Below are 13,800 nucleotides of genomic sequence, written 5' to 3' on the forward strand. Positions count from 1 at the left end.
GGTAGAGTGGAGGATATGAAAGGCCATGAGGTTACAGATTGTGTTCGAGTACAATCCTGTTGTAGCTGATGGCCCACAGCACCTCATGGATGCCAAGTCTTGAGTTGTTAGACCTGTTCGAAATCTATCCCATTTAGCACAGTGGTAGTGCCACACAACACAATGGAGCGTATCCTCAATGTGATGCCAAGACTTTGTCTCCACAACGATTGTGCAATGGTCACCCCTACCTATACTGTCATGGACAGATGCAACTGCGCAGGTAGGTTGGTGAGGATGAGGTCAAGTATGTTCTTCCCTCTTGTTGGCTCCCTCCACACTACCTGCAAGTTCATCCAGTTTCATTCCTTTTTTGTGACTTTATAGCAGTTTGTTACAACTGAGTAGCTTGCTAGGCCATTTAAGAGTCAACCATATTGCTGTGATGTGGGTCTGGAGTCACATGTAGACCAGACCAGGTAAGGACGACAGATTTCCTTCCCTAAAGGACATTAGTGAACCAAATGGGTTTTTACAACCATCGACAATTGTTTCATGGTCATCATTAGACTTTTAATTCCAGATTTTTATTGAATTCAAATTCCACCATCTGTCGTGACGGGATTCCCCTGGGTTTTATGGATCACTAGTCCAGTGGCAAAACTACTACGCCATCGCCTCCCTGTATGTCAACAGTTGTTATATGAGGGGTAGTCCTGTAATGAAAAAAAAGCGTGTTAGCTTGGTTGCCAAGGAATCACCAGTTAGCTTTTTCATGCTTGCTTTGAATGTTTGAACCGCCCTTTCAGCCAGTCCATTTGAGGAAGGGTGGTACGGTGCTGGTTTCACGAGTGATACCGTTGAGGCTGATAAACTGTTGAAAACCAGCACTCGTAAATGCCGTACCGTTATCGGAAACAACTACTTCAGGTAATCCACGAATGGCAAAACTCTGATGTAGTTTCTCAATTGCAGCGGCCGACACTGGTGACTTCACCTCATATTCGTCCAACCATTTTGAATGGGCATTGACAGTGATCAGAAACATTGTTCCCAGGAAAGGTCCAATGTAGTCAATGTGTAATCACACCCAGGGTCTACCTGGCCACTTCCATGGGTTTAATGGAGCTGTCACTGACAACTTTTGCAGTTGTTGACATTGCACACAGTGCTTTACTAAACTCTCTATTTCACCATCCATTCCAGGCCACCATAGATAGCTGCATGATATGGTCTTCATTCGGGAAATTCCTGGATGGGAACTATGTAGATCAACTGAAAGTGGCTCATTTCCCTTTGGAGGAACTATCGCTTATGCACCCCACAGCAAAATGCCATCCTGGCTGGTTATTTCATGTTTTCTGTTGAAGTACGATTTCATTTCAGTAGAGATGGTCTCCTGAGACCAACCACGTAGCACTTGTTCTCATACTGGAGGTAGGACTGGGTCCCAACTTGTCCATTCTCTAATCTGTTGAGTACATACCAACAAGGAGTCTAAGAAATTTAACAGTAAAACAAGTTCCTGTGGAACTGGGACATGCTCATTATTTTCTTGTAAAGGCAAATGACTAAGCGCATCAGCATTTGTGATTTGATTGCCAGGCCTATGTATGAAAGTGTATTTGTGTGCTGCCAGAGTGAAAGCCCCATTAGTGTTTCTGTATCTTCTTTCTATGTGTCTTCTTCTTTCTAGTGCAGACTTTAATCCCGGCCTTCTTTTTAGCTTCGCTATTGACCAGACTTCTTTCAGATACAAGCTCAACTTATCTCAGCACAGTGACTGAGTCTCCCAAAATTTCATTATCTGTCTGCTTCTTGGAAAATTCTGCAACTTTTGCTTCCTAAGCCTCTTTGGCTTCATTTAGCTGATTCTTCAGCTTATCCATCTCTTTTTAACTTGGCTGTTGTTCGTTCCAAGCTTTGATGTTCACCATTATTCAAATATCTGAAAGTATGTTTGCTGCCTCCTGGAAAATTGAACATTTTTGTGTCTTCTCTGCCAACCGATTCTTCAGTTTGTTCAGAGAGGTGCTGAATTCTTTCTGTTTCTCTTCATACTTTTCCAGATGTAAAACTTTGACTTGAGAGCATCTTGTAGCATGTGAAGGTCTTTCAAGAGGTTTTCTTTTTCCCTTCAAAGGTTGCTCACCTCTTCTCAAACTTGATCATCAAGCAGGGTCCCTTTGAGTTTCTTCTGCTGTTCTTCCAGGGTTTTGCTTAAGACAGCCAGCATTTCTGTAGGTTGTTCAGTCTTTACACACTCCTTTTTCGGAACAGGAACACTTCCAGATTCCTTTTGGAATCTCGATGGACAATCAAGGTTGACTTCCCTTAACCAATTTCGCCCTAGAAGGCTTGGGTCCTCTGCCTCTCAATAACAACACTGGTAGATTTGCTAATTGGCTTCCATAATGGACAGTTACTCTGCTTATGCCTTTTATTTGAATGTCTTCACCTGTGTAAGTTTTTAACCTGGCTGCTGTTCGTTCCAAGCTTTGATGTTCACCATTATTCAAATATCTGAAATTATGTTCCCCAATTACAGTGAAAACTCCCATGTCTACTTTCATTTTAACATTTACTTTCACTGTGAGAAATATTGGTTCTGTCTTTTCAACTTTTAGATTAAACAATGAGTAAATGTCAGAATTTGTTGTTACAGGCTCTTCTACATTGTAAATTTCATTGGGCTTCTTCTTTTGTTTACAAGCCTGCTTGAATCTTCCCTTGCACTGCCTCATCATATGTCCATTTCTGTCACAATAGGGGCATTCAATTTCTTTAAGCTGCCAATTGCCAAAAGATTGAGTGTTTTCATCTCTATTAAAATTATTCTTTGATGTTGCTGCTAAGTTATTTTTCTTTATTCTTCGGTTAATGGAAGCTGTTTCCTGCTTCTAGGCAGAGCCTTGCTTTTTTGCGTTGCTTTTGGCTGAGGTTTCTCGCCTGATGTGGAGGATGGTGCTATTTTTGCTTGACAATCTCTTACTGCGTTTTCCACGGCCAGCTCTATCTCTAGCGTCTTCTTGAAACCTAAATTCACTTCCGACAATAATCTTTTCTGAATAGAGTCCTCTTTCACACCACACACTAAACAATCTCTGAGCATGTCGTTCAGAGTCATACAGAACTCACAATGTTCCCTTGGCTGCTTCAAATTTGCCATGTAGCATGCAATTGTCTCACTCAGGGCTCTATTTCACAAATTAAGCCCAAATCTTTGCATTGTGATTGAGGGTTGGGTTGAAAATGACCCTTCACGAGGTGCAGCAATTCATTGAAATTCCTCAAATCTGGGACACTGGGTGCCGTCTAACTTCAAATCAAGCTGCAGGTATTGCTCCCACAAGTCCTCAAGAGGATTGCTTGCTTATTCTCTTCCTGTGTAATCTCGTTTACTTGATAAAAGAACATGAGGCGTTCTGTGTAATGAGAACAATCGTCTGTGGCTGGTTCAAAAGGATCAATTCTCCCAAATTGTGGCATTTTGAGAGGGGATAACTTCCTCAATTCTAACAGAGCTTGCTACTTACAATCACTGGGCAAGGTACAGTGCCGATCTTTTTCTAACTTGTTTTCTCCTGTTCAGTCCTGTTTTATTCTCATTCCCAGTTTGTTGCAGGATGGCCGAGTTGTACTATTAATGATAGAGCTGATCTGCAGACACTTCTTGGGTAGAAACATTAAGTTTACTTACAATATACTCAGCAGCAATTACACGTGCTTTCAACTTCAATTGCAGCTTTACACTGACTGCTGAGGTAGCCCGCGCTGCTCTCCTATTGGTTACTACAGATCATTGATCTTCCTTAATAAGTATTATTCTTAAAGGTACATTACACACTAAATAAAACCATAGTTACTACAGTTGACCACATCATTCTTCACCAAATGTTCATTACCAATATCCAACTGGCAACTGCACTTGCTTGGTTCCATTCTTACCTATCTAACTGTAGTCAGAGAATCACTTGCAATGGCTTCTCTTGCTGTGCTCTCAAGCTGTTATTCTGATATCCCCCATGGATCAATCCTTGGCCACCACCTATTTCTCACCCAAATGCTACCCCTCAGTGACATTATCCTCAAACACAACTTCAATGCTTGTTGACCTACATTGTCTCCTGGTTAAGCAATGCCTTGATTTTAAGATTCTCACGCTTGTTTTTGAATCCCTCCATGGTCTTGCCCCTCCCCATCTCTGTAATCTCCTCCAGCTGCACAACCCTCCATGATATCTGCGCTCCTCTAATGCTGACTGTTTGCGCATCCTCAATTTTAATTGCTCCACCATTGGTGGCCGTGTCATCAGCTGTCAGGGCTGTAAGCTCTGAAATTCTCTCCCCAAACCTCTGCACCTCTTTACCTCTTTCCTCTCTTAAAGCATGATTTGAAATATACATCTTTGACAAAGCTTTTGGCCAAAATCTGTCCTACTATCTCTGTATGTGGCTCAGTGTCAAATTTTGCTTTATAACAATCCTTTTAATTACATTGGGATATTTTATTGCAGTAAAGGTATATATAAATACAGAATGTTGTTGAATGTGAAGAGTAGTTAGACTCTCTCTCATTGGAAATGCTCATTGCCTGGCACATCTGCAGCATGAATGGTGGAGGGGGGAGGGGTCTAATTACTGTGTACATGGTAAGAGGAGGTTAGTAACAGTGTGCGTGTAGGGGAAGAGGGGCTAATTATTATGTATGTGGTGGGGGAGGGAGCTAGGGGACTAATCAATGTATATGTGTGGGGGAAGCAGGGGACTAATCACTGCATTTGTGGGGATGAGAGGAGCTTAATTATTTTATTGCTACCTTTGCATCTTTTTCCCTGTTGCAAAGGCACATTGGGCTCCTGCCCATGGCCACAAAGAGAGAAAGCACAGGGAGAGCAGTACTGCTCGATTGATGGTGTACATACAAGTTCTTTCTCTCAGTGAGATGGAACCCATGTGCTTGGTCTCACTCCCCACCCCAGCCCTCACCACCGCAGTCACCACACTCCCTGTCCCACAGTCAACTTGTCCCTTATTTCATTAAGAGTTGGTCAACCTATAGGTGATATTGCAATGTGATACAGTGTGGGGTGTAGTGTAGAACGAGCTGTGAGACTGTGATTTGGAGTGATGTGATGTGGCTGGTTGTATGGTGTAATTTAGGGTATGGCACAGTAATGTGGGGTGGGGTGGGGTGTGTAATGCAATGTGGGGTGGTGTACGGTGGTATGATGTAATGCGGGGTGGGGAAGTGTTGTGCAATGTCATGCAGTGAGATGTAATGTGGGACGGTCCACAGGATCTCACTAACTGCGGCATTGGCTGAGTGATAGGCGGATACCTGGAGCGCGTGGCCCGGGGGCGGGGCCATACCGGAGTGTAGACCGTTCAAGGAAGCAAAATACAAGAGGGCAAGTTCGCAGGTAAGGTTATAGGAGGTTAGCATTGGAAGAGCCGAAGATAGGTTTGTGTTGTACAGTACAGGGGAAAAACCCGCTGTAACTTTTAATAAAAACATTTTGACAAAGAAGATCTGATGAGTTTGTTCTGTTAAAATTATCACTCCCAGCTGTTCACGGAAATCATTGAATAGATTCAGGACCAGGACACCAACAGTGTTGTTGAGGGTAATGTGATACAGCTGCTGTCTGTAATGTTTGTGATGTGTTTAATGGATAGATGTTTCCTTCTCTAATGTAGCATTGTTTTATTACTTGTAATGCACAAATGATGCATGAATTACAATTACTCAAGTAGAAATATTTCATAATTTGACTTCAGTCTACAGATGCCAATACTTTTTGAAGGTGCACTACATAAATGTTAATAATTTCTGATTTGGCTGAGATGTCGGAGTACAAAGAGTGAAATATATATAACTTTGAAATAAGCCATTTAGCCCAGCCTGTATGCCTTGGTGTTTATCCTCCAACTGAGTAGTCGTCCTTGTTCCTTTTGCTTTCCCTGTTTCCGTACACCATTATTCTCCATTTTTATCCATTTGTTTAACCGTGATGACGATTTCTAATTCACTCACGGACTCTGGTAATTCACTCCGCAACCTCATTTTCTTAAAATCACGTCATTATAACTGATTTCCATGCCTCCCCTCCTAGATTTTAGATTCACAGGAAACAATATTTCTGTTTACTCTGTCCTATTCCTTTTATAGTTTAAATTATCAAATTACTCTGTAATCCCCTGGTCTAATGAAAACAAATCTAACATTTTCAAGCCGCCTTATTTGTATTCCTTCATACCAGATATCATCCTCGTGAATCTGCTGTGTACCCACTCTTGCCTTCACATCTTGTTACGCAGAGCCCAACACTTCCCCAAGTAGTTCAACTGTGGTCTTGCTAATATATTATATACCACTTGACATAAAATCTAGTATTCCATTAACTTTTATCCAATTAAAGCATAGCTTTTACTAGAATTAGAAAAGCCCGTTTCATCCAACGCATCATGTAGAATTTGCACGGTTATGATCTCAATTTTACTTGATTAATGCTAATCATTAGATTATCTTTAATTGTAAAAATTTAGCTATTCTAAAATTAAATCTTCCAATGCCCATGAAATTATCTCCTGGCCCCAGTGTGAATAAGTGCTGAAAAACATCAATCTTGTAATACAATTTGCATTACTCAGCTTTAATTAGTTATAATACTGAACAACATTGTTTGCTGAAGGGAAAAATATTGTTTCATATCTATGTATTTGTTCTCTAGTTCTGTGAACTTTAAAATAAGTACAGCTGTGTTTTAGTGATTAAAATATACTGTTTCTCTTCTCCAGTTTTCTTTTCTCCTATGATTGTAGCATTATAACTTGGATAAATGGATGGAGAAATGTTTTTTATAGGTTTGTTGGTGTTTTCATTGAAAATGGACAGCAAGGATAACAATATAATGAGAACCTGTTTCAGTAAATTTGGCACCTACATAATGGTGGTGGATTGGGAAAATTATTTGCAAAGACTTTTTGGCATTGTCCAACTTAACATTGCACCTATTAAATATCAGTGTTGTACTTACAAGACCAAATGACCTGTTGTACTGTGGACAAATGTATTTTGTCCCTCAAGTAAATGTATCCCTGTATTTATATTAATACTGCTGTTTTATAGAGGCATTTGTGTAGGTGTTAATGGTGACACACTTCTACATCAGATGGCTGTAAGTGGTATCTGTCTATTTTTAAAAAGATTTCTGACCCATCTGAGGAATTTTTCAAGTGAGAATGTGTTTCTAAAATATATAAATCCAGGAATATTAGGGTTTACCATTTTACATTCATTCTGTTCACATGTAACACTGCAGCTACTCCTTCTGAAACTAGAAGATGCAGCTTGGGTTCCAGGCAGAATGCTGTTTACAAGCTTTGGATTCTGCCTCATGAGTGATATTATTGTGCAGGTAAACCACCAATGTGCAAACAGTCTTCTAATTCAGGGTTCTATAGCGTGACGAAGTGAAGAATGGCACCAAATAATATGAGATTTTTGTTATTCATTCATGGGATGTGGGCTTCGCTGGCTGGGCCAGCACTTATTGCCCACCCTGAGATGCCCTTGAGAAGGTGGTGAAGAGCTGCCTTCTTCAACCACTGCAGTCCACTGTGGTGTAAGTGCACCCATAGTGCTGTTCGGAAGGGAGTTCCAGGATTTTGACCAAGCGACAGTGAAGGAATGGCGATATATTTCAAAGTCAGGATGATGAATGACTTGGAGGGGAACTACCAGGTGGTGGTGTTCCCATCTACCTGCTGCCCTTGTCCTTCTAGGTGGTAGTGATCGTGAGTTTGGAAGCTGCTGCCTAAAGAGCCTTGGTGAATTCCTGCAAAGCATCTTGTAGATGTTACACACCGCTGCTACTCTACATCAGTGGTAGAGGGAATGAATGTTTGTGGATGTGGTGCCAATCAAGTGGGCTGCTTTGTCCTGGATGTTGTCAAGCTTCTTGAGTGTTGTGGGAGCTGTGCTCATCCAGGCAAGTGGGGAGTATTCCATCACAGTCCTGACTTGTGCCTTGTAGATAGTGGACAGGCTTTGGGGAGCCAGGAGGTGAGTTACTCATTGCATGATTCCTAGCCTCTGACCTGCTCTTGTAGCCACGGTATTTATATGGCTAGTTCAGTTTTTGGTCTATAGTAGCTGCCAGAATATTGATAGTGGGAGATTCAATGATGGTAATGCAATTGAATAGCCTGGGGCAATGGTTGGATTCTCTCTTGCTGGAGATGGTCATTGCCTGGCACTTGTGTGGCATGAATGTTACTTTTCACTTGTCAGTTCAAGCCTGGATATTGTCCAGGTCTTGCTGCTTTTGGACATGGATGGAAGGAAGGTCACTGATGAAGCATCTGAAGATGGTTGGGCCGAGAACATTACCCTGAGGAACTCTTGCAGTGATGTCCTGGAGCTGAGATGACTGACCACCAACAACCACAACCACAGTTATCTCCTTTGTGCTAGGTATGACTCCAACCAGTGGAGAGTTTTCCCCCTGATTCCCATTGACTCCAGTTCTGCTAGGGCTCTTTGATGCCACACTCAGTCAAATGCTGCCTTGATGTCAAGACCAGTCACTCTCACTTCATCTCGGGTGTTCAGATCTCTTGTCCGTGTTAGAACCAAGGCTGTGAGGAAGTCAGGAGCTGAGTGGCCCTGGCAGATCCCAAACTGGGTGTCAGTGAGCAGGTTATTGCTTAGCAAGTGCCGCTTGATAGCACTGTTGATGACCCCTTCCATTACTTTACTGATGATCAAGAGTAGATGATGGGGTGGTAATTGGCCAGGTTGGATTTGTCCTGCTTTTTGTGTACAGGACAGACCTGAGCAATTTCCAAATTGAAGGGTAGATGCCAGTGTTGTAGCTGTACTGGAACAGCTTGGCTAGAAGCACAGCAAGTTTTGGAGCACAAGTATTTAGTACTATTGCTGGAATATTGTCATGTCCCACATCCTTTGCAGTATCCAGTACCTTCAGCCATTTCTTGATATCACGTGGAGTGAATCAAACTGGCTGAAGACTGGTATCCGTAATGGTGGAGAATTCCTGAGGAGGCTGAGATGGACCATCTGCTCGGCACTTCTGGCTGAAGATTGTAGCAAATGCTTCAGCTTTATCTTTTGCACTGATGTGCTGGGCTCCTCCATCATTGAGGATGGGGATATTGGTGAAGCCGCCACCTCCAGTGAGTTGTTTAATTGTCCACCACCAATCACAACTGGATATGGCAGGACTGCAGAGCTTAGATCTGATCCCTTGGTTGTGGGATCGCTTAGCTCTGCCTATCACTTGCTGCTGATTATGTTTGGCATGCAAGTAGCCCTGTATTATAGCTACATCAGGTTGACACTTCATTTTTAGGTATGCCTGGTGCTGATCCTGGCATGCCCTCCTGCACTCTTCATTGAACTAGCGGTGAAGGCGGGATTTTGTCTCCGCAATGACTGTATGGTGGTCACCCCTACCAATACTGTTGTGGACAAATGCACCTGTGGCAGGCAGATTGGTGAGGATGAGGCCAAGTATGATTTTCCCTCTTGCTGGTTCCCCCTTCACCTGCCACAGACCCGTCTAACAGCTATGTCCTTTAGGACTCGGCCAGAAGTGGTGCTGCTGAGCCACTCTTGGTGATGGCCATTGAAGTCCCCCACCCAGAGTTCATTCTGCGCCCTTGCCACACTCAGTGCTTCCTCCAAGTGATGTTCAACTTGGAGTTCTGATTCATCATCTGAAGGAGGGCAGCACATGGTAATCAGCAGGAGGTTTCCTTGCTCATATTTGACCTGATGCCATGAGACTTCATGGGGTCTGGAGTCAATGTTGAGGTCTCCCAGGGCAACTTCCTCCTGACTGTATACCACTGTGCCAGGTGTCTTGGACATTATCTGTAAGGTATGATTCTGTGAGGATGACTGTCAGGCTGTTGCTTGACTAGTCTGAGACAGCTCCTCAAATTTTGGCTCTAGCCCAAATGTTGGTCAGGAAGCCAGATGTTGGTAAGGAAAACTTGGGCTGAGTTTGCTGTTGTTTCCTGTGCCAAGGTCGGTGCTGGGTGGTATGTCTGATTTCATTCCTTTTTTGAGACTTTGTAGCAGTTTTATACAACTGAGCAGCTTGCTAGGACATTTCAGAGTCAACCACATTGCTGTGGGTTTGGAGTCGCATGGAGGCCAGACCAGGTAAGGACAGCAGATTTCCTTTCCTAAAGGACATTAGTGAAGCAGATGGGTTTTTACAACAATTAACAACGGTTTCATGGTCATCATTAGACTTTTAATTCCAGATTTTTATTGAATTCAAATCCCACCATCTGCTGTGACAGGATTCAAACCTGGGTCCCCAGATCATTACTCTGGTTCTCTGCGTTACTAGTCGGGCAACAATACCACTACGCCATCAGCTTCCCAAAATGAGTTTCCAATTTTTTGAGCTTAGAGTACAATTATGCAGATGTGGACAGGAGTAACCTTGTAAAGCTTCTACATCTCTTCAACTGGAGGGTTGAGCCGTTTAGATGGGACATGGCCAGTAATTTAAATCTGTTGATCCTTGTGATCTTGTTCAGAGTTCTGAGCTGAAAATGATCTTTCCCACTCTTGTATTTTTGAGTCCACTTAACAGCATTTGTACCTCTGCTAAAATACTGCACTCTACATTAGTACTGTGTAGCCAGCATTAACTCCAATACCACCTTTTCTGAAATAAAAAAAAACTGAGGATGCTGGAAATCCAAAACAGAAATATCTGGAAAAACTCAGTAGGTCTGGCAGCATCAGCGGAGAAGAACAAAGTTGACCTTTCGAGTCCTCATGACCCTTCAACAGAACTAAGTAAAAATAGGAAAGGTGTGAAATATAAACTGGTTTTGGGGGGGGAAGGGAGAGCGTTGTTGGGACAAGCAAGCAGTGATAGGAGCAGATAACCAAAAGGTGTCACAGACAAAAGAACAAAGAGGTGTTGAAGGTGGTGATATTATCTAAAAGAATGTGCTAATTAAGATTGGAGAGCAGGACGAGCAAGGTAGCTTTAGTGGAGGTGGGGTGAAATAAACCATGGGTGGAATACATTTAAAGATAATGGAAATAGGTGGGAAAAGAAAAATCTATATAAATTATTGGAAAAAAAAAGGGAGGGGGAAGAAACGGAAAGGGGGTGGGGATGGAGGAGGGAGGTCAAGATCTAAAGTTGTTGAACTCAATATTCAGACTAAGCACTTTACAGCCTTCCGGACTGAATATTGAGTCCTGAGGTGGTGTGCCTAAAGCTGAACACAGTGCTCCTGATGGATCTGACTGAGGCTCTGTAGAACTGAAGCATTACTTCCTCCCCATTTGTATTCTAGTTCTTTTTGAGTTGAATTGAGGGGAAGAAGTAGAATGTCACTAAAAAGTAGGAGGGTTGGAGGAAATGAAAATGTTTCTGTGAAATGGCTAATTGGATAAGTTCCATTCTATTCTAACTTGGTTCAGAAGGGAGAGCCTCTATGAATTGGAGTTGGAGTTCGTACGAGAGTGACTGTGGAGGTAACATTTGGGGAAGTGATCCAGCTCCATTTCCAAATTCAAAAATCACGTTTTCTTTTCTCTCAAAGTATTAAAAACCTATTGATGAGAGACCAGCATTTTTACTGCAAAAATTCAAAATTTTCTTAGGGGGAATGGGGAGACATGGCCTGTGCTTTCAACATTTATGTTTTGCCCTTCCAGGCTTTCATCTACTTGTTGTTCCCTAGATATTAGATATGCCTATGCTTGCTGCAGTTGTCTACAAAATGATAATGAATACACTTAAAAAGAAAGTCATTGGCATTAAATTGCTTTCGTAAATGCTGAGGATATGAAATTTGTTAGTATAGCCCCCATGTTTGTTTATTTTATTTTCCTCCATGATTTAATGCCATTTCAAACACCTTTGCCCCGCCCCATTCATGCTCCTTTTCAGTAGGGAGTGTGAAGAGCTCGTGGATTTCTGTACCTTTAAGACTGAAGACATCTGTGTAGTTGACCCTCTGCTGCTATTTCCCTCCAGTCTTCCTAGTCTCCAATTCTAGCCTTGATCTAATTTCTTTCCTGCTTCTCATCCCTTTCATGAGACAAATTTCCTCAGTCCCCTCCCTATACAACTTCTGACCACTCGAGCTGGTTCACATTTTTAACATATCTCTGTGACTTTCAAAATTAACCCCCTACAGAGAAGGTGTACCCTTGACCTATTCCATTCCTTCAACTGACGCCACAAGTCTAACCTCTCTCTTGTCCCTTAAGTTCTTAAATATTTAATTGCTGCCCATTGATCACTGTCACGCCCATTTACAGAATCTCAGAATCATACAGTGCGGAAGAGGCCCTTCAGCCCATTGAGTCTACACCGACAGACTCAGACTTTGCTCATGGCAAGACTGCCATGGTCAAAATTAGACATGACCTTCTGTCTAACTTGACTGCCCTTATAATATTTGATAGTCAACTGTGCCATCATCCTCCATTGCCTCCTTTTATTTTGTTCGACTCTATTGGATGGCCCTCACCTGGTTATATTATGAACTGTCGAAATGTCTCTCTGCCATTTTTCTATTTCTGCTGTCATACAAATACTACTATATACAAATACCACTCCCCCCAGATTCTATCCTTGTTCTCCTTTGCCTCATCTAAATGTGAATACAGCTTGCGACATTTCGTTTTCAAATGAATAGTAACTAATTGTCTTCAAATATATCAGCATCCTGCCTAACCACATCTATTCCCAGTGTGTAGAAGAAAGCCTTCAAAAATGCATTAAAATGTCTTTACATATGCAGAACAAACCTGTATAAACTGCCAAAAGATTGTATTGAAAATTTCCAACCATTTGTAAGCTAAATATTTTTGCATTTGATATTGGGTTTCTCCTTCTTGTTATGGAGTTTCACCTTGCACTTTTTGGGACTTGTAATGCATAGAATAAATTCTCCCCTCAACCAGAAATGTCTTCTCACACCATATTTTGGTTAATTGCAAAAAAAATGATATATTGAATATTGAGAAAGATTTTTTTTATTTTTGCAGAGTCTCAAACTATTTAAAACATTAATTGATCACAAGTGGCACAAGACAGACAAGCATGACGTACTGTGTCAGCATATCTCCTGATAGTAGTTACAAGCAGCAGCAGCCGATCACAATTGAGAAATTAAAATGCAACTTTGGAAATTTCACTTACCTTGGTGGTTTTGCGTTTGGACATGGAATAATAATGCTTTTACCCTATATATATATATTTTTTTTTAAAAAGTTGTTTTTCCCCTACAGATTCCTTCATTTCATTAGCCTGCCCTAATATGACTCGATGGGCTTTGTGTCAGATCATCAACATAACCAAAGTAAAAGATGGTCATCCCTACAGAATATGTGAAAAATTAAATGGGACTAATTATGAAACAATAACTTGGCCTGAAGCACAATACAGTTTGTCCATTGGGTTGGCCCTAGCAGTCACCTCTAGTCTCCTCATTGGCTGCAGTTTTATACTTAAGAAGAAAGGCCTCTTGCGATTGTCTGAAAAAGGAATTACCAGAGCTGGTGAGTCATCCTTGTTTGCATTGAGATCATTTCAAGGATCACATGGGTGTGTAATTTACTAGAACCACTGGCTTTGCTGAAGTAAGTTCTGGCCAATCAATGGCTTAGTAAAATTTAGAATGCAATTTGCATATGAACTTAATATAAAACAATAGACTGTGTCAACAACTCTGCTGTTTTGTGGTGGCTTGTAAGCCAGGAGCATGTTACTTTCTTATATATGACTAATAAGTAACCTGAAATAGT

At 41.7% G+C, this 13,800-nt stretch overlaps 1 protein-coding gene across 3 annotated transcripts in view; it reads left to right on the forward strand.

The window, feature by feature from the left end:
- The first annotated feature begins 5,299 nt into the window (after positions 1-5,299).
- Positions 5,300-13,800, forward strand: part of LOC121280101 (magnesium transporter NIPA2-like) — a 45,210-nt gene continuing 36,709 nt past the window's right edge. For 2 of the 3 annotated variants that reach the window (XM_041191748.1, XM_041191763.1), the window contains exons 1-2: positions 5,412-5,605; positions 13,285-13,554. In XM_041191748.1, the coding sequence (XP_041047682.1) occupies positions 13,314-13,554 (241 nt within the window). In that variant the 5' untranslated portion in view covers positions 5,412-5,605; positions 13,285-13,313. The other variant, XM_041191754.1, reaches the window with a different exon arrangement.

The sequence above is a fragment of the Carcharodon carcharias genome, chromosome 1 (assembly GCF_017639515.1).
Source record: "Carcharodon carcharias isolate sCarCar2 chromosome 1, sCarCar2.pri, whole genome shotgun sequence".
In the NCBI taxonomy this organism is placed as follows: Eukaryota; Metazoa; Chordata; class Chondrichthyes; order Lamniformes; family Lamnidae; genus Carcharodon; species Carcharodon carcharias.